This window comes from Drosophila mojavensis, unplaced genomic scaffold, assembly GCF_018153725.1.
Source record: "Drosophila mojavensis isolate 15081-1352.22 unplaced genomic scaffold, ASM1815372v1 contig_19, whole genome shotgun sequence".
NCBI lineage: Eukaryota > Metazoa > Arthropoda > Insecta > Diptera > Drosophilidae > Drosophila > Drosophila mojavensis.
Genome location: NW_025318726.1, coordinates 2,589,124 through 2,608,533, shown reverse-complemented (window position 1 = coordinate 2,608,533; position 19,410 = coordinate 2,589,124). Strand labels below are relative to the sequence as shown.

At 38.9% G+C, this 19,410-nt stretch overlaps 1 protein-coding gene across 6 annotated transcripts; it reads right to left on the bottom strand.

The window, feature by feature from the left end:
• Nucleotides 1-2,921: 2,921 nt before the first annotated feature.
• On the bottom strand, nt 2,922-18,360 carry LOC6572289 (rho guanine nucleotide exchange factor 17). 6 transcript variants are annotated; one of them, XM_015166311.3, is made up of 17 exons: nt 18,246-18,352; nt 15,569-15,670; nt 13,765-15,512; nt 10,123-12,341; nt 9,555-10,062; nt 6,263-6,523; nt 6,006-6,196; nt 5,498-5,943; nt 5,220-5,442; nt 5,063-5,154; nt 4,378-4,961; nt 4,165-4,316; nt 4,035-4,102; nt 3,829-3,971; nt 3,643-3,764; nt 3,211-3,573; nt 2,922-3,131 (listed from the first exon to the last, which is right to left on the bottom strand). In XM_015166311.3, the coding sequence occupies exons 3-17, from the start codon at nt 15,457-15,459 to the stop codon at nt 2,972-2,974; spliced, it is 7,227 nt and encodes a 2,408-aa protein (XP_015021797.2). In that variant the 5' UTR covers nt 15,460-15,512; nt 15,569-15,670; nt 18,246-18,352; the 3' UTR covers nt 2,922-2,971. The 6 variants fall into 6 exon arrangements, with proteins under 6 accessions (XP_015021797.2, XP_032585303.1, XP_032585306.1 ...); XM_032729412.2 differs by having other exon boundaries at nt 5,220-5,436; XM_032729415.2 differs by lacking the exons at nt 9,555-10,062; nt 10,123-12,341; nt 13,765-15,512; nt 15,569-15,670; nt 18,246-18,352 and adding exons at nt 6,626-7,212; nt 8,229-8,692.
• Between the last annotated feature and the right edge of the window lie 1,050 nt (nt 18,361-19,410).

The following is a 19,410-nucleotide window of genomic DNA, read 5'->3' as shown; positions in this document are numbered from 1 at the left end:
TTCCATAAATGTGGAACGTAGGTCTAATGAACCACTGGAAGCCATGCACGTTTGAGGCGCATGCGTATTTTTTTCGAATATATTTGGAATTTATTTTGCTACTTGTATTTGTAATGTTACTGACATATCAAACAGATAGCGGACAGCGCCAATGCATGCTCTCTATTAGATTAAATTGTCAAGCACTCTAATATTATCTCGAATGTATGGAAATGTATGCCCCAATTAGGCATATGCTGGAGAGTTGTTATGATCTCTAGAAAAACGACAAGTTATCTCGAAAATTATTCTTTCTGCTTTTTATATAAGGGTATTAGTACTTTATTGCCCTATTGCTTATGGGATTCAAAAGTTAAGCCGACCCGACAGTTCTGAGTATCTTTTAGATAAACCTTTAATTATTACCATGAAACAAATAAAGAAGCATACACATTGTAGTCAGGCATAAACGACTGATTAATACCCGTTCATACAGTTTAATTAATTATTTTGTTAAGAGATATTCCTTTCTGAGGTTTGATTTATCAGTAAAGAAGATAACCAGATCAATCTGCGAATTTATAGGCCGATCTGTCAAGTTATGAGGCGCTAGATGTGAAAATATGAATGCTCAGCTTTACTCTTTCAATAGGCACAGAGACAATGATGGAGATTGACTTTGTAGGCCAATACACTCATTTCAGGTCATAAATAAATTTAAAATATGAAAAACAATTAAATTCAGTAGAAACAACTGTTAAGGCACATTAGCAGAGCACAGCCACCTACAGCATACTACAATTAATTGGTAAGCCCAAAGCATATAAAATTTCTCCATTATATGTGCTATTAATACTCCGCTGGTACGCTCCATTACCCTAGACACATTTCGCTTGAAAGCGAGTACGTTATAATTTGTTTTACGGCTAAACGTCACAGGACAGCAGAGCCTGTCTGCCTGCATAATATGAGTCACAATATGACAGCATAACTATTTTTACGCTCCACTATTGATTTGCTTATAAAGGGCAGTTAAAAACAATTGTGATTATTTTTAGCTCCTCTGCAAATGAGCATTATCGGTATCTTGATAAATAAGTGCTTCTTAAATAGGTAAATTTGTTTGGGAAAAAAGGTAAATATCACAATAACGACCAATATATTATAATGTTGTGTATGGGACTTAAGTTTTAACCCCTTATGGTCGATGAGAGCGAAAGAAAGAATAGAATTGTATACTATATAGAAATATATGGTATTTTGAGCTCAGTTTGAAAATTTGGTTTATTAAACAGGTAACATACACATATACATATAACCACATTTTTACATATTACATTTTACATATTTATTGTTAAATCTTACTTCGCAATTTGTAAAGGGGAAGTTATTGTTTCACAATCTATTATTACAGTTCTGTTTCAGATTTATTCTGGTATAATTATATCAATTTCTATTCTAACACCTGCTGGTATTCATAGAGGTAGGATAACAATTGTCAGATGCCATTGAAATAAAATACAAATCAAATACCTATTGCAGCTAGCCGGCTACAATTATTTTACAAAAATCAGCTAAAAAGCTGCAAATTTCAAATGTAATTTAATTAGATACCTTCCGAAAGAAAAACAGTTCATATGGATAATAAGTACATCAGGAGTGAACAAACATTCAACTCCAGTTAACTACGATTCTTGCAATAAAAATATAGTCTGATTATGTCCACTCTGTTACAAGGTGAGAGGTCACTTGTTAGGCAATGAATGTGAGAACTAAATAGAACCACACACACCTTTATTAACCGTAGTAGAAAAAGATAGAGATAGATATAGAGAGTAGCTTTGGTTTGTTTTTGATAGTGGGACTTTAGTTATAGCTAAAACTGCAAACATCGCTAACATTAGTCAAGCTTAGTAATATGCTGTTTCAAAAAATATACACATATGTAAATACATTCCCAAACACTTGAATATCACTTGGTATGTATGGGTTGTTAGTTTTTGAAGTTCAATTCTCTTGCATGAAAGTCGCATTACATTGCATTTTTAAAACGCCGTTAAGTTATTTGTTTGAATACATCAAATTTTCTTTTTGTTTAGTTTTTGTTTTTTTCATTTTTTCTTAACAAGTTAACATTATGATTTTTTGTTTTTACAAATATTTTCATTCAAATATTTTTGCCCATATAGTATAGTATTATAATAATGAATGTATTGGAATTCAGTGATTACTTTTAGAATAAATTCGATAAAGTTTTGTTTTCTTTTAATTTAATATGTTTCAGGGCGACATTTGAATATTAGTATTTAAATTAAATTTAAATAAACATGCTATATGTACATATTAATATAGGTATTTTGATTAAGATACGTTTATACATATAAATATATGCATGTATATAAATAAATAATTTCAGATATATTATAGTACATATACATGTATGTAATAAATATTATTTATAATATTTATTCAGCATATTTGCTAAATTTTATAAAAATAACGTTATACAAATGAGTTTGTAATTATACGTGTGTGTGTGTGTGTGGGCTTGGAATAAAGCGCCGTTGGGCCTAGCTAAAGGATTATTTTTTAACATATTAGATTATTTATTCCGAATGCTCGGCGCAATACATGTATATATTTGGCACTCGTAATTATTTTTTTCATCTCAATATAGTCTTGTATCCATACAAAAATTCTGCGCATTGCTAACTAGAGTTAAATATATACATATGTATATTTATATATACATATATATTGAAACAATGAAATTTTTGTTTAATTTATATATGTACAAACATGCGTCTGTACAACGTTAGTTTGTTTGTCATCGTTTGTTCTTTGGCAACTTAGTTCAATAAAAATCGCTGAGGTCTACTTGGCATTGTCAAGCTTCAAGTTGCTTCCAGATTTGGAACTGCCCGAGGCGATTTCAGTTGTTGTTTTTCCATCTCGAAAGCAATAAGCGCCAGCGATTTTTACGTCTTCTGCTTCAAATTTGCCATATTAATAAATGATTGGTGCTGTCCTCGCGACCAGCGATTTCACTCAGCGAATTGGCACCAGAGTTGCGAAAGTCCTCGTAGCCATCGCCACCAGATATAATAAGTATATTCTTGGTTTCCGACTTTACCTTCGAGCTCTTTGTTGAACTGCAAGCCAAGAAATATATTATAAGCAAAATAGTTAACTGTACATAAATTAATAATACAATATTGTACAATTACACACCCCTGTTTAGTATAGTCGTCGCTGGTGCCGCTTCCAGTTTCTCGAGAGGTGGCAGCTGATATAATTTGAGAGCAGCCCTCTAGGCCATGGGTGGGCGACTCGACAAAGGTCAGGAATCGCACATGTCCCGTATGGCCGTGAGGTATGCCTGTTGGCACTATGTTGTGAGCGCCCTTCTCATAACCCTGGGCTGGTATAGTTAGCAAGACCCCTGCGCTCGTGCCAATCCAAATAAGATCCTTACAACACAGAAGCGACGTCACGCGAAGGCAAGCGGCCTTATGTTGCCTAATTATTTCGTCGCAATTGGACAACATCTTATTGACTGCCGGAGCAAGGTTTACTTCCGTAATTAGTTGGTGGCTAATGAGCAAAGTTGAAAGGAAAATAAGTTATTCATAGTCAAGAGCAGAATATTGTGGCAGCACTTACGTATTGGAATGAAAGCACTTGATGTGAGCTGAGTTTTGTATTGATATCCACACAAAATTATTTGCCACAGTCATGTTCGTAATTGGTTTTGAGTCCGAGGATATTTGAATTTGATTGATAACCTGAAATATTCAAAAAATGTAAATAAATGTAACTGATATGAGCTCAAGGCTTCGCTCTTCATACCGAAAAGGACTCAGTATCTAACACTTTGATAATCCCCTGTATTGAGCACCACAGCTTTCCATTTACGTTCAGCAACTTTGTCACCGGACTCGACACTGTGCCTATTGAGAGACGATGCGATGAGCACGTATTCCAAGAAGTGGCTGCAAAGTAATATAATTTAAGTAGTAGCAAAATAAATGGCCTATTCCGAATTCAGTACTTACCGCCATCTCTCAGATAGACACATATGTCGCCATTGGCTAAGGATACAAAAACACGATTGTCCAGGTATCTGCAATACATTAGTGAGCGATTAAATTCGAGTTAGTCTGGATTCTATGATCAAGTCCTTACAGTATGGAAAATACAGCTGAATGATGTTCAATTTTAATGCGATTCTTCTTGATGCGTATGTTGTCAGTACTGTTGTAGACATGAATGCAGCCGTCTTCAGTACCGATCCACATTGTTGACTGATTGCTTTCGCTTTCATCGGGATTGGAGTCCTTTAAGTAAATCAGCTCCAATCAAACACTGGCAATACTTTAAATTAGAAATCACGCTTACTTGGTGCCCGTGATATGTGGCATGTAGTGAGGGTGCGGGGCTGGGCATACGTTGTTCTAGTGCTGCAGTGGAGACAGCATCCGTCTCGTCATCGCTTGAGCTCAGATTTAAGTCTAGCTGAGTATCACTGCTCCCGCCGCCAGCAGCATCGGAGCCGTTATCGGTATTCGAAGTGGGGGCTTTCTTTTTCTCTGCCACGCTCAGCGCGGAAGCAGCCTGGCCAATGGGCGAGATGCTTTTGCGGTAGTCGCGCAATTGCTGTGTGTAGCTATTCTGTTGTGTGCTGGTCGGCGGCTTCTCCTCCTGTGCACTGAGCCGTTCATTTGGGCTGGTGGTATACGCGGGCACGGAAGCCACGCAAAGGATGCGCGCATTGCAGACCCCGTTGCAGCTGGTGACATTTGGCTCCGGATGCAAGGACATTATGCACACTTGGCCCACGTATCCGTCACTATTGCAGACCCAAACGTCTCGCTTGTCGCTCAGCGTGGCAGCCGCGCAGGTAAATTGAAGACCCGCGCGTGTCTTGCGTATAGGAATTGATGTAAGAAACTCTGGAATGGGATGTCGCTCTTGGGTGGCGGCTGCATACAAGAGAGGATACAGAAATCGATAAATAAATATTACACATATTCGTGTGATATCATTATATGAGGCATCAGTCTAGCATCGCCTCTGCACATACCCAACTTTAATTTAGCTTCATTGAATACCTCCTCCCAATTGGCGCGTCTTTCTGTTTTGCTGAATACCACCGTCAGCTTCTGGCTTCCATTACTGAAAAGGAAGAGAGCATCGATCTTCAGCAATTGTATTTGAAGCACATGCAAGGTTATTCTTACGGCGAGCTAACTGTCAGCTCCAACATATTCAGCTGCGTGTCGTTCGCCTGACGCTCGGCCAGTTGTCTCTGGATGTCGCGATGCAGCTCTCGGATGACGTCTTCGAGATACTGATGAGGATACTTGATGGATGCTGTGATCTCACTTATCTGTTGCAATTTGTTGCAGTCTTCGGTCAGGCTTTCAATTTCGCTTACGATGCGCTTTATGTTTTCATCTTTAGCTAGGAAATATTTGGGTAAAGCTACGGCATTATGATATCAGTTCAATTTACTCACACTTGACAATCTCGAGGCAATCCAACGAAATTTTGGTGAGGAACTTGTATTTGTTGGTGTCCAAGGTGCTGGCCACTGACCCGGGGCAAATGGAGCTGTTTGGTTTCCGAATGGTCCCACTGCGTTTCTTTATGCTAGTGAGCACCAAAAGGTCATTGAACAGGAAAAAGCCGCGGTCCTTGCGCGCACCCTGCCCCGACGGCATTGACACTAAGTCGAATAGCAAGAACTGCCGATCTGGCGCTATCAAATCGGTTATGCCTTCTATGACGCCTTCCAGTTCCCGCAATGTCGCTTCCCGCTGTCCATTCTCCATGATCTCACGCTCCTTGCAGTTGATGTGGACCAATATATCGTGCACGAGCTTCAGCACATCCTGCAAATGTTTCTGATCCGGATGGTCGTGATCTGTGTGCTTTATGAGGCGTTGAAAGAGCAGTTCGTAGCTATAGAAAACAGAGAATAGTTAGAAGAACAATCTTAATCAATTATTAGCATCTTCACGTACTTTGGAAATTTCTGCACCGGCTTTATAAGTAAATTGTCCAAGGTCAGCTTTCCCTTGTGCTCGCGGGCCGTTGTCTCCAAGAACTTGGAAAAAGAGGGTCGCTGATGTTTCATCGAACGAATTGCATTCTTGGCTCTATTACAGTTGTTGACAAATGACGTATAGACCTCGAGCACTTCTAGCTTCGAAAACTGCAAGGGTTTTTGATTATATATAAATAATGTTATGTTATAGTAAAATATATATTACTTAATTACCGTTTCAATAAATGCATCTCCCACTTTTTGCTGCATATCCCAGTCGTCGAGCCGGTGCTTCAACTCGGCCAAAAATTTCTCGTGTATCTCGAGTATGTCGGGCACCATGAAGAATATCTCATCCACAGTCCGGGTATCAATCATGCCCGCATGCTCCGGGGACTTCAGCACTTTCAGATACTTGAGCACAACTGTCTGCAGAGACTCCACGTAGGATTGCTCGTTGCGGTAAATCTCTTGCACGACGTAAGTGCGAGTGTCCTGCAAAATGAAGCAAAGGACAGAGGGAAAACCATTTTTTATGAAACACGAATCATTTATATAAATTATTATAATCGAGTCGTTAGCCGCCACCACACTTACGCCATCATAACCGCCCAGATTCCATTTGCAGTTAATATCGAACTGTGCTCGCCTCTCCGAGTCGTCTTCCGAATCGGAGCAAGTGATTGAAGTCATTTTCTTAAGCCTATCACATTTGTCATTTTGATGGGACGCCGTACCGAAACCGGCTTTACTCAGCCGAGCCACCGCGGTGGTGGCCTGCGAGACCGCCTGTGATACACTGCTGCTGCTGCTGTTGCTGCTCGCCGGCAGTGCGGATGCTGCCGCCTGTGGCTGTGTCACCTGAGCTTGCGGCTGCGGCAGCAGCGGGGCAGCAATCGTGTTCGACGGTGCAGTTATGGTGGCTTGCAAGTCCAACAAACTTAAGCGTAGATTTTCGCGATTGAGCGACATTTTCGGGTTTAATTGCGGCTGCGCTGCTTCGGTCTCTTATGCGTCTGCTTAGTTCTGTTTACTGCGAGTTAATGCGTGCACTGATTGTTAAACAACACCATTTAATGCTGTGAGTGTCTAGCTGAGCAATTGATTGTCTCGACGTTTCAAACAATATCGCTGAGACAAAGCAAAGTCGCGTGCTTGTCCATCTATTAACGGCAGGCAGGTAACTAAAATTGCAATACATTTCATTGGACAGGAAACTCAGTGGAATCATCTGATGTTGTGGACTGGAGGACTGGCGGAGCAGGAACAGATACACTCAGACACTGAGTGAGACTCATTGATAGATCTGCGTAGATGTGCGAGTGGGGGAACTGCTCCTCAACCCACGGGAAAGTACGCAGAGTTTCTGAATTTATTTATTTCGCTAAGCTGCAGCGACACAGACTACAGATACCTTATGCCAGAGCAAAGCAAAAAGGTGTTTGCGTAGGAGTTTGTTGGTCACTCAGATGGAACCACTCATATATATATAAATAAAAAATATATATACATACATATGTAAATACATACATAGAAGAGGGAGAACTATTCACTGAAGGGAAATTATTTAGAATCAAAATCAAATTCACATAAATTGTAGCCAAGTATCAATCGAATGAAATGTATACAGAATGAGTTTGTATTGATTGAGCTTTTTCACGCAAAACTAGGCATACATTTTAGTTTAAGCAGTGATTACCACCAGCGCACATGCGAAACACCACACAACACACAACCCACAGCACACAACACACAGCACAACACTCAACACTCAACATTCAACACACAACACAATTACAATTTGTTCGATCTGCGCGGCGCAACAAGAGGTTGGGTACCGTAGCCGAAATGGTTTTGTGTATGCATAAGTATGTATGTAATTAGATGCATACATACACACGCACACACATGTATAGGCATAGATATGTATGTATGCTTTGGCCACTAGTTACTATTTTCGCCCTTCAGCTGGGCTAGGCAGTCGCTGCCTCCTCCTAATGGGCAAGGATTTTCAATTGCTTTTATCTGCTCCACACACGCTTACAGGCGTGTACATAAGTTGCTGCACGTATACACACACACACGCACACACATATATATATGTAGTGGGAATACTTGTCTAGCGTAGTGTAGTGCAAAAGTATTTTGTTGTTTTTCCATTAATTGACGCCGTCTTGATGGGCCTGTTGTTATGATATACTTAGAGCTTTGCGAATTGCTGCTGATATTTGGTGTATTTGGTGTCTTGCTGCTGTTGTTGTTGAATTTTTCAAGTAACTGTTTAGATTAATATATTTCCCACAACACCACACAAAATAAAACAAACGAAACACGAAAAATTTCGCCATACAACTGAGGTACGAAAAGCAAACAAGAATTTAAACGCGCGCATTGACGTTGGCGGAGAAGATTCTGTTGCTGCGCGGGAGAGCATCGACTATTAATGTGTGTGAGGTGTGTGTGTGCGGGTGTACGGGCATCTGAGTGTGTGAGTGTGTGATGCGGTTTAATACTCACATTGTTGGTGGCGCATACAACTAGCTGCACAGGAGTGTGCTGCTCAACACGTTGAAAAACATTCCATTGTGCCAAATACACACTTAAATTCCATTTTTCATATTCCAACTGAAAACAGACACACTCCATCCAGCAAGGCTAACAACTCTCGCGATAAAATTGGAATACTTTGCTTTGCCGTTGCGTTCGCATGCGACAAGTGTCCAGGAAGAGTATGCGAGAGCTAAATCTATTCATATTGCTTTGTGAGGGAACTTTAGAAAAATACCAAAGGAAAAACTAAATAATATTTATATATAGTGCAAAGAACTAACTAAATCAGTTCATTTTACAAAAATTATACAAAAACCTAATTATTTAATTTATCTGAGACAGAATTCAATAACAACGAAACAAATATTTAAATAAATCTAAAAAGTTTTATGCTAAATATATTGATAAATTTAAGTCTGAGTTTCATTTCTTTTAAAAATTCAAAATCTTCTGTTAGTCACACATAAACTTAAATATTTGTATACAAAATCAGATTTGTTTTATATAACAAAGTCTCCAAATAAAATAAACCCGAAAAGCTCTGGCCCTAACCACGGTGCACGATGCGAAACAAAGAGATGAAATAAACTTCAGAGGCTCTCTTCTAACACAGTGACACATTTCCAGTGCGCATTACTTGTTGGAGCATGCGCAGACACGCATTTTCGCATTTTCCAATCATTTTCCCGAACGCTCTGCAAGCCATAGAGACTCATACATGTCTGTATGTTTGCATACGTATGTATATATGAGAGCCAGCCATATGTGTGTGCGTGTGTGTATATATGTAAATGCCCAATTTATATACTGACCATCATATTTTGGGATTACAAAAACAGAACCACTATGAGAACTTCATAGACGCAGATCAAAGAGTGGCGACACCACAGCAAATAATCAGATAATCGTATCGAATAATTTAAAGGTATTTCGCAGGTGATTCAGATGTAGAATCGATGTGCATCCCATTACTTACCGCAATCATTTTCTGGCGCTGCTCGGAAATCATGTTCTCACTGGAGCCCTTCAGCAGCTCCGCCAGCAAGGCTGCTGTGGGTGGGACGCCAGCGGCATGGGACTGCTTCGATTTGCTGCCGCTGCTGCTGCCCTCGTCGAGGCTTCGCTTTGAATGGTGATGGCTGTGATGATGCGGACTTTTGCTCTCATTAGTCATTGACAGATTGCGCTTGCTATGATGCGTTTTCGTTGTGGGCGCCTCGGAGGCGGCTCGTTTGATCTGGTGCTGCGACTGCTTCTCAGCCATCGATATCGTCTCGCTCAGATCCTTGCTGGACTGCGAAGTGGGCTTGTTAGCATGCTCCATTTGCGAAGGAGTCGAGGCTGCCCGGGCATGGGTGGGCACTGGCAAATACGCACTCGACTTCCGCACACGCATCGAGTTTGAGTACTGCGGCATATTGCTGCGCATGGAGCCAAGCGAAGGCTTTCTATCGGCTACGCTGTGTTCGCGACGCGGGTGGAGTCTAAGACAGAATTCCCATTCAAGTTGATATTTAGGAGCAATGACACTGGCTGTTACTTACCTATCGCTCTCGCGCATTTCCTCCAGGATCTCGTCGTACTGCTTGCGATTCGGCTTCTTCAGCTCAGCCTCCATCATTTGGCCGTACGGACCGCGCACTGTGAGAGGTCGCTTCGAATAGCGCTTGCTTTCGTAGTCTCCGCTGGGCGTTGGACTCCAGCTGATGCGCTCCTCCGTATCCGACATGGAGTCAGTGTGCAGAATGCTGTTGTTTTTGCTGTTGCTATTGCTGACGGCATCGTCCTTCTCCTCGCTGCTCTGACAGCTGAAGCTGCTCAACAGTTGCGTCCGGTCACTGGATCTTCTCCACAAGGGCGAGCCCTTCTCAAGCTCTGGCGTCTTCGCTACAAACATGTCGGGACTGTTGGTGTCAGCCTGCGAATCGTCTGGCGAATCAGGGCTAATCGCTTGAAAATTGACAATAGACAAATCTAAGGCTAGGCCACGATGCGGCTCAACTACTGGCTGGTGCCAATCGGAATTATCTATGTACATTCCCTTACGCTTCGTGGACTTGTCCAAGTGACGCTTTTGGCGCTCCCCAGTGCTGTGGCGAGGCGTTGCTATTGCGTCGGAGCTCTGCAGCTCTGCATCAAGATCTTCTTGCTGGCGCTGATCGTCAACTGAATCGAGCGCACTGAGCCGATCCGATATTGATTCTGCCGGCGATAAGATAATGTCTTTCCTCTGTTCGTCACCCTCCTCAGAGCTGCGACTCACCGATATTGTTGGCAACAAATTACTGGGCAAAGTCGTCAGTGTCTCTGTTTGCATTACTTTGCATGCCGCATGCGGAACGGGCGGCTGCATTGTTTCGGGCACAATGCCGAATTCTGGTGCCAGCTCAACCCATTCTTGAGCGGGTGTCTCGAGCCACTCTTGAGAGGCACACTCATAGACCGGAACAGGTATTAGGCAAGTGGTGGCTGTTTGCAAGATATTAGATGACGGCGACTCAGCCTTCGGCGGCTCATCCACGTTATCCAAGCTTGGTTCATTAACTTGCGATTCACTAATTTGCGTGTCAATCACTTCCGATGAATTAGCTTGCGATGCATTAGCTTCCGATTCATTAATTTCGGATTCATTAACTACCGCTGCACTAACTTCCGTGCTTTCGAGTGCGGCTTCCACTATATTAGGTGCCTCAGTAACCACAGTCACACAGTCCTTGTTGACATTATATTCGCCCTCCGAATGTATAGTATCCGATAGCGACTCCATTTTGGCGTGCGCCGCGATGACACTGCTGGCAGTCGCTGGTAATATGCCCGTGGCACTGCAGTTGTCTGTGTTGAATATATCTTCCTCACTTATGATGTCCGGCACATCTTCTAGAACGTGCTCCAGCGACTTTTCCTGGCCGTAGTTCAGGTTAATGGACAGGCCCGTGCTCTTGAGCGGTATGTGCACCCAGCCCGGGTCGGGCTTTACGTTCGGAATATCCAAAGATTCTATTATTTTGGTGTTCCTTTCAATCGGAGCGGGAGCCTCAATGGCCTTGTCCCGCCGCAGCCGATCGCGCAACGCACTTAGGGTTGATTTACAGTCGATCTGCGAAAACGATACAGAGCGAAACGCCGATATCCCTTTCTGAGTGCTGGGGCTGCTTCCAGTGCGAGACTCTGCTGTGGACAGCTGCGTAGGCCACTCGCTACTGGTTGCGTCGACCTCGTCGGCTACTGCCAGGGGCGGCGGTGATTTGGATTTCTCGAGAGTGCACAGCACGAAAGCTTCCAAATTGGAGAGACTCGCGTTTGGTCTCATTGAGTGCAAGAGTCGTGCGGCTGTAGCAGGCACGCTGGCATTGCCACTTCCACTGCCACTTTCACTCTTGTTGTTGTTTGTGCCGCTCTGCTTTTGCAAGTGGCCAGTCATGGCTGGGTCGGAGTCTTCCGTGCCTCCAGGTAGCTGACTTTCCTGAATTTCAATGCTGCTGGCTGTCGAACTATTGTGAGGTATGCGGGGTTTGCGTGGCGGCGGCACTGGCGGCGGAGTGGGCGTCGAGGAGGCACGGGAGCTGTTGCCACCACCACGCAAAAGCTCCGTCAGTTCTTTGAGACGCTCCGATCGTTCGGAACTATTGCGCTGCTTGTCTACACTGGATGCCCTGCAGGTCTCTGGAGAGGCAGCCTCAGCGGAAGCTGTTGGCTTCGCTTTGCGCCCAAACGTCAGACGTTGAAATCGGTCCAAGGTGTTGCGTCGTTTATCCATCGTGTGCTGAAAACCAAAGTCAATAGAAGTAAAAGTTTAAAAGTTAGTCTAAAATTCTGGTAAATATTCTGCAAATTTTTTACAACAAAAAGTTTATATAACTATACAGTAAATATATATTATTTAATATATAAATATAATATTAAAATAACTTTCAATCCATATTATTTTAATATAATAAACAAATAACTAAATAATTTCTTTGAATTGCACCTATACAAAATTCGAAATGCAAAGAAGTCATAATGACAGAAACTTAATTATTAAGTCTTTCATATTGACCTGGCTTAATTATAATCAGTTTTTTAAACATGTTAGAACTGGTGCATTGTGAGACATAAAGCATATTGTAAGAAAAAGCAAGCAGACTATGGATTTAAGTATACATACATATATAAAAATACATATATATATTTTATATATGTACACATATGTATGTACAACAACAAAAAAACGCACACAGTGATATTTTTAGTATAAACAACAAGAATTTATACCGAACACAAAAGAGCGCCTGAGCGAGAGAGAGAGAGTGAAGAGCACCTCAAATAAATGTAAATATTCACGTTTGTATGGGCCAGGGAACATTTAAAAAGATTCTAACAGAAAGCACAACGATGAGCATCACAGAGAGCAAGAATATCTCAAACAAATTGTGGCACAAATATCTATATATACATAGACCATGTATACATATACATTTATATATATGTGTGTATAATACATATGTATAGTCATAATTATATCTGTAAGTAAATACAAGTACGTAATCAAGCTAACTATATTATATCCCGAACAGAATTAACCAAGAAAATAATATACAAATTTTAAGTTAAGCAAATGAATGACGAATCCATTTGCGTGTGCGCCCAGCGGCAACGAAATCAATCAAAAATACTTGGAAATGTTGCACTAGGAAAACGGAAATGATTAAAATCAGACCTAGAAATTATTCCTAATTTAAACAATTGAATTAATTTTCAAAAGGTTTTGTAACTTGTCTATTCACTTTAAGTTTGATCCTTTTGATTTGAATTTTTTTATATATTAACACAATTCAGTTTTTATTGAAAATGTTATTAATATGTGTAAATGGTTAAGAATTTCCAACTATATTTTTGTTGTTGGATTTTTTTGAATGGATTTCAAGAAGCTGCTCAAAAATTAGTACAAAAATTTAGATGAGTTTACCAACATTCAAATTGTAAATCCATTTTATATATTTTTTTTATAGAGCAAGGGTTATTAACATGGATTTCATTCTACTAACAACTTAAAAATCAGTTTTCGACAATCTTTGACAGATAAATAAAGCGATGTGAAACAGTACGAGAAACTTGGCAAAGTCAGTTGTCAAATCCATTTTGAATGCAAAAATACTAATGATCTATTGTCATGTATGTATTTTCTAGTACGCAATAATACTTACATCTCTGTCGCAGTTAAGTCCAACTGATGAGCATGCGTAAAGAGAATTGTCCAGAGACTGAGTAGCTGGAACGTCCGTTAGTGGCAAAGAAGTATTCTTGTGTTGAGGTGTTGTACAATTCAAGGAACAACAACCGGTATATATAGGACTCTCCACAGATGTTCTAGCCAAGGTTGACTGGGAACATTTCTTGTCAAAACTGTGAATACTCTTTGCAACAGCAATTGAAGAAGAATCGCCGTGAAAAATTTGTACTTTATTCGTTATCTCAGGTGGTTCGGATAGATCAAACTCATTCGAGCTTGCACTTTTAAAGAAATCAATGCCGTCTGCGGGCCTAAGTGGATTTGCAGCATTATAATAATCAAAAATTTCGTCACTATTAGTACGCGAATGGTCTGTGTCCCGTGCTGGGTTCGCGATCCCTTTTTGTTTCAAATTGCAGTTGGGATGAGATATTTCTTTCAGATACCCGTAATGATCGTAGCGCAGAGTACAAGTTTTTTTGAATGGCAAATGTTTATTTGACGTTGCGTCGAATTTCCAATTATAGTTGTTGCGATTGTTGTCAGCAGCATGAAATTTGCAGCTATTTTCAGCATTCACTGACGTCCATCCGTTGGCGTTCGAATAAATGTTTTTTGGATCAGCGCAGCTCCTGGTTCCACGCTTCGAACTATGATTATCCGACAAAACAAATGGCACAAATCGCGGTTGGCTAAGTTTCTGTTTTTGAAAATGTTCCAATCGACGCGTTTTCAGTGCAGGTTCAGCATTATAGATGCCACTGCAGGCGGTGACTTCAAAGCAAATTCGATTGCGAGATTTGGGCTTCGGTGGCACTGGCGGCGGATAGCGGCGGCCACAACGTTGATGCGATCTATAATTATAATGCCTGCTAGAGCGGCACGCGTCATTGGGCCAATGTCCAATTGTAGCATAACTGTTTCGAAAAGATGTTGGATCGGGCTCAGAAACTTTTAATAACTGTTGCTGTTGGTGTTTCAGATGTTTTTGCTGTTGCTGAATAACTTTGTTAGAATTACTATATTGAATTATTGGTAACACACTCCGCGTTTCGTGCGGTACAAAAAATGCTGACGCGTGGGGCACTTCAACGTTTAAGGCCTTATCCGTCGTCGATTCGTTTATGTGTTGTGCTATAGTTGATGTTTTTGACTTGTGTTGTTCTATTTCTACACACGGCAGCGGCAGCGAGCCAACACTAACGTCATCATTAGCATCAACATCATTATCATTGGCTTCCTCCTCATCGGAGACAAAACGATACGACGACAAATCAGACACTGAATCCATATACGAGCGATAAAAAGCTACGATGCCAGGCTGCTGCTGTTGATGCTCTTGTTCTTGTTCTCGTTCTTGCTCTTGCTCTTTCTCTGCGTATTGCTCTTGCTCTTTCAGCTGTCTTTCTCCGCAGCACCGTTCGCAGAAGATCCATGCCCGTGAGCTTTCTGAAGCATCTTCGTTTGCGCACGGAAGCTTTTTACGCACTCGATGCATCTGTTTCTGTTTCTGCATGTACGGATCGTAGTCCTCATTGTTATTGTTGTATTCCCCTGCCAGCTGCTGTCTTTTGTCCAATTGCTCTATGCATTGCGGCAATGATATATTTTTAATATTCATTAACTCCGACTGCTGGCTGTAACAATGATGTAATACCTGATGTAGCATTGGTTCAAACAATTCCAAATATCACTGCACTATTTTTGTTGTCATATTTATATCTGAAATGGAGAAACTATTAATGATCTAGAAATCTGGTTTATTTTTGTATACTCACTCAGTGCGCGCCGTGCTAAAATGTGTGCACAGCCTTTGTGTGGTTAAGGCCAAAATGAACAACTTTTATCTTCTCTGTGTCATGCACTCCGTAGTAAAAAATCTGCAAATAAAAATAAACAAACCAATCTCGATTTCTATATGCGAATCAAATAATTGCATGTACTACACAGAAAAGAATTTCAGAAAAGACGTCAATATATCTTAACATATCTAAAAACATGGATGTTACAATATAATTGTTCTCAGTAATTAGCCGAAACGGCCAAGTTGAAGGTTCGTCTATTAAAAGGTGAGCGAAATATTATTCTTCCTAAGTAGTATAATATCAATCGTAATAAGAGAACTAAAAACATACATGAAGTTCGATTTATTGAAATTGGCAAGAGTATTGAGGCCTCGACTTTCCTGAGCTGAAACAATGTTATTTCCTGACGTACTTTTCGAGATCAGTTTACTGGAATGCTATGGCATTCGTTTTATCTACAGCTTTATCTAAGTATTTTTTGAGTAAATAAATAATATTTTAAGAATTTAAATTGGACTTAACAAATATATGCCTATGCGCATATTTCAGATTAAGTATGTACATATGTATGATAACTGTAAACTGTATCCAAAATCTAACCTTTCTTATTGTATATGGATCAACATCAACAAACACGTACCCTCAAAATAATAGCTATAGTAATCCAATATGCAGTGACAAGAATTCTTCCCTTGAATTTGCGATTTGAACGAAATCTGATCTCCCAACCCAAGTACAGATCGGTTGAATAGTTTACAAAAGTTTTAAAATACCTTTTACTCTAGTGGGTATAATGAAGATCAATAAGAATACTCTGCAGTATTGTTTTCTACACATGTATGTATATCATTTGAATATGTATGTATGTACGTATGAGTCGTGAATGAATAGATTTATTTGTTGTTATGCCATCAATATACCAAATCGTGTAGTAATCATGCTCTAAACTATAGTCTTTGTTTTCAAACCTATCACAAAAGGAGACCAATTGCGAGATTTTGTGATTCATTTCTATTAATACACATTTCAGTTGACCTTTGATCTTTGTTATTTGACATTTACAATGCTATGGGTCAATTATTTCCTTATAATAAATACTTATTTGGAATATAGCTAAATTAGTTTTATAGTAATCTTTATATTATTCCAGTTTGATTCAGATTTATATAATTTTAGTGCGTGAATTTACATACAATGTCAAGATCATAAGCAATCCTCAAGTACTATTGTATATTCACGCAAAGTAACAGCTAACAAGACTGTTTATCGCGTGCTTATTATTTATTTACCTTTTTTATCTCTTTTTTTTTTAGTTTCAATAACATTTACTTCAGATAGCATTACAGAGGAAATAGTTTTTGTTTGCCATAAAGCCACTGAAAATGGGAATTCGGGGCATAATATGTAGGTAAGACGCGAAATTAAGCCGTGCCAGTTACAATGAAGTTTATATATAAATAGGAATTAATAGACGACGTAATCCATCCGTTTGTATATACGCATCGATGTCGGCACTTATAAGAAATAAAGCTTTGCAAATTTGTCTAGACTCTAGACCCTACTATATGAGATACTATAGAACATTTTTCAATTCATTTTTTTAAGGTAATCGATAGCACTTACGTATTTCTAGAAAATCGATTTAAAACGATTTTTAATTAATTTCAGAAATTAGAAAAACTTATTTCTGGAATCAAATTAACCACTTCTTGAAACATTAAAGTTATTCATTAGGGTTATTTATGAATTCTTCTTCTTGAAGTATTAAAGTTAGGCGTTACGATTATTTATAATCATATATCTAATATTGATAATTCAATTAATTGCTAAGCTAACTCGAGTACTTCAAGGTAGTCGGAAATAGTTTGTATAACGTTATATGTATAAGAGACATCATACATACATATATACAATTAAAACAAAAAAAAAAAACTTCCATTCACAATAAAAGGCGTTTATCCAAATACTTCACTCAATTATTTGGCATCTTACCTTTGCATTTTTACATATATAAAGAAAACCTTAATCAGAAGTGGACGCCCGACGAACAAAGTTTTGTAATATCAATATAAAAAGCGAAAGTTTGCCGCAGCTAAAGTGAGCGCACAGCCTCGGTAAAGAGCATCTTCAAAATACAATCATACTGCGTTTATAGTGCAGCTGTATGTATGTATGTATATTCAGGTATTTTACTTCTTGGTTGAAGTTAGGTGAGCATTTGTATGACTGCAAAAGCTGCTTTTCATGTTGTTTTCTTTCTTTCGCAGCCTTTTTTTTGTGTTTTTGGTAAATGAAAGCAATACGAAATAACTGGATTGTTATAGTCTGAAAATTATGATTATTCTGGTGGCTTATGATCATAAACAAAAGAACACCTTTTCATCACATTGCTAACAGAAAACTATGAATTTAAATTAAATTAAATACTTTCATCAAGAATTGAACAAAATATAGCAAATTTGCATGTGGACATGCGACCTATATTATAACTACAAAGCCTTGTCCGCGCAAACCTAATTTTAGTTGCTACAAAGAATTTATTCCGATCCATACCCAATAATAATCAGGCGAGTAAGTATTTTAAACAATAATTAAAGTAAAAAAATTAAACACATCCTCGTTTTTTAATTTTCACAGAGATTACACTAACCGTGTATTGCAATATAGCGAAATTCGAAAACTACGAATCCAAAACAAGCAATTTTAATTTAATGATATTCACTCCGCAACAACTACCGAGTATGACCGTTGCTGTTCGCGTTCGATTGCACTCTATCAATTGCAGTCTAGCTCATTTTAAAGCACTTAGTGCTTAAACCTATCGATAGTTTGATAAGCTTATAAGAAGATCCAATTAAATTGTAGCCAAAATTAAATTTCAAATAATTTATATTACACTTACTGAAAATTTGTTTTCTTTATTAATATCAAAATTAAAAGGCGTTGAGCTTTAAATTGTGATCTGTAAGAATGGGTTGTTTTCCGTTGCGTAAAACAAGTTTGACTGTCTGTATTTAAATTTAATGATATTGGCGTTTTGTTGTCATTCGAGTAAATAACAGTCTGTTAATAAAAGCCATGTTACAGTTAATCGGTGCCTTTTTGAGTAATGTTACTATAACATAAATACCAAATATGTTAACTTAACAGGGTGGTTCCAAATTTTGAAATTTTCGTACACTTTGAAAATAACAAATGTCAGCTCTTTTTTACAAAAGTAAAATTAAAGTAAAATTTTCATCTATAACTTTTTTAATAGTAAAACTATTAAAGCTGCTCTGCCTAACTATTAAAATGGTTTCATAATCCTAGGGCCCTTGTAACATTTTCTATGTGGTGTTGAGTTTTGGTGTTTATATGTTTATATGTTGACTTTTTTTCAGTAAAAAGCAGTTAAATTGCCATAATTCTTAATGTTCAACCAATATCAGATTTTTATATGCAGGGCTACTAGGCTCAATTCGTTAAAAGTCATAATTTGATTTCATGGCATATTGCAAACCTAATCGCAATTTATTTTTTGTGATAGCAGGATATCCCATTATTAATATTACTTCATATATACTTTCATTTTTATTTTGAGCTACCAATTATAGCAAATATACCAATTATATAGTATGATAAATAAAATTGCAGCCATAAAAATAACATTACTTTTACAAGTTAAATGTTAAAGAAGTGCATATTAAGAAAACAAGCAGTACTAAGCAGTATAAAGCAGTTGCAGGAGGCTTAAAACTAATGTTGCTCTAATCAAATGCCTGTGCATCCTACCTTTAGTCATGTTTTAAATCATGGCAAGGTGAGGGAACATA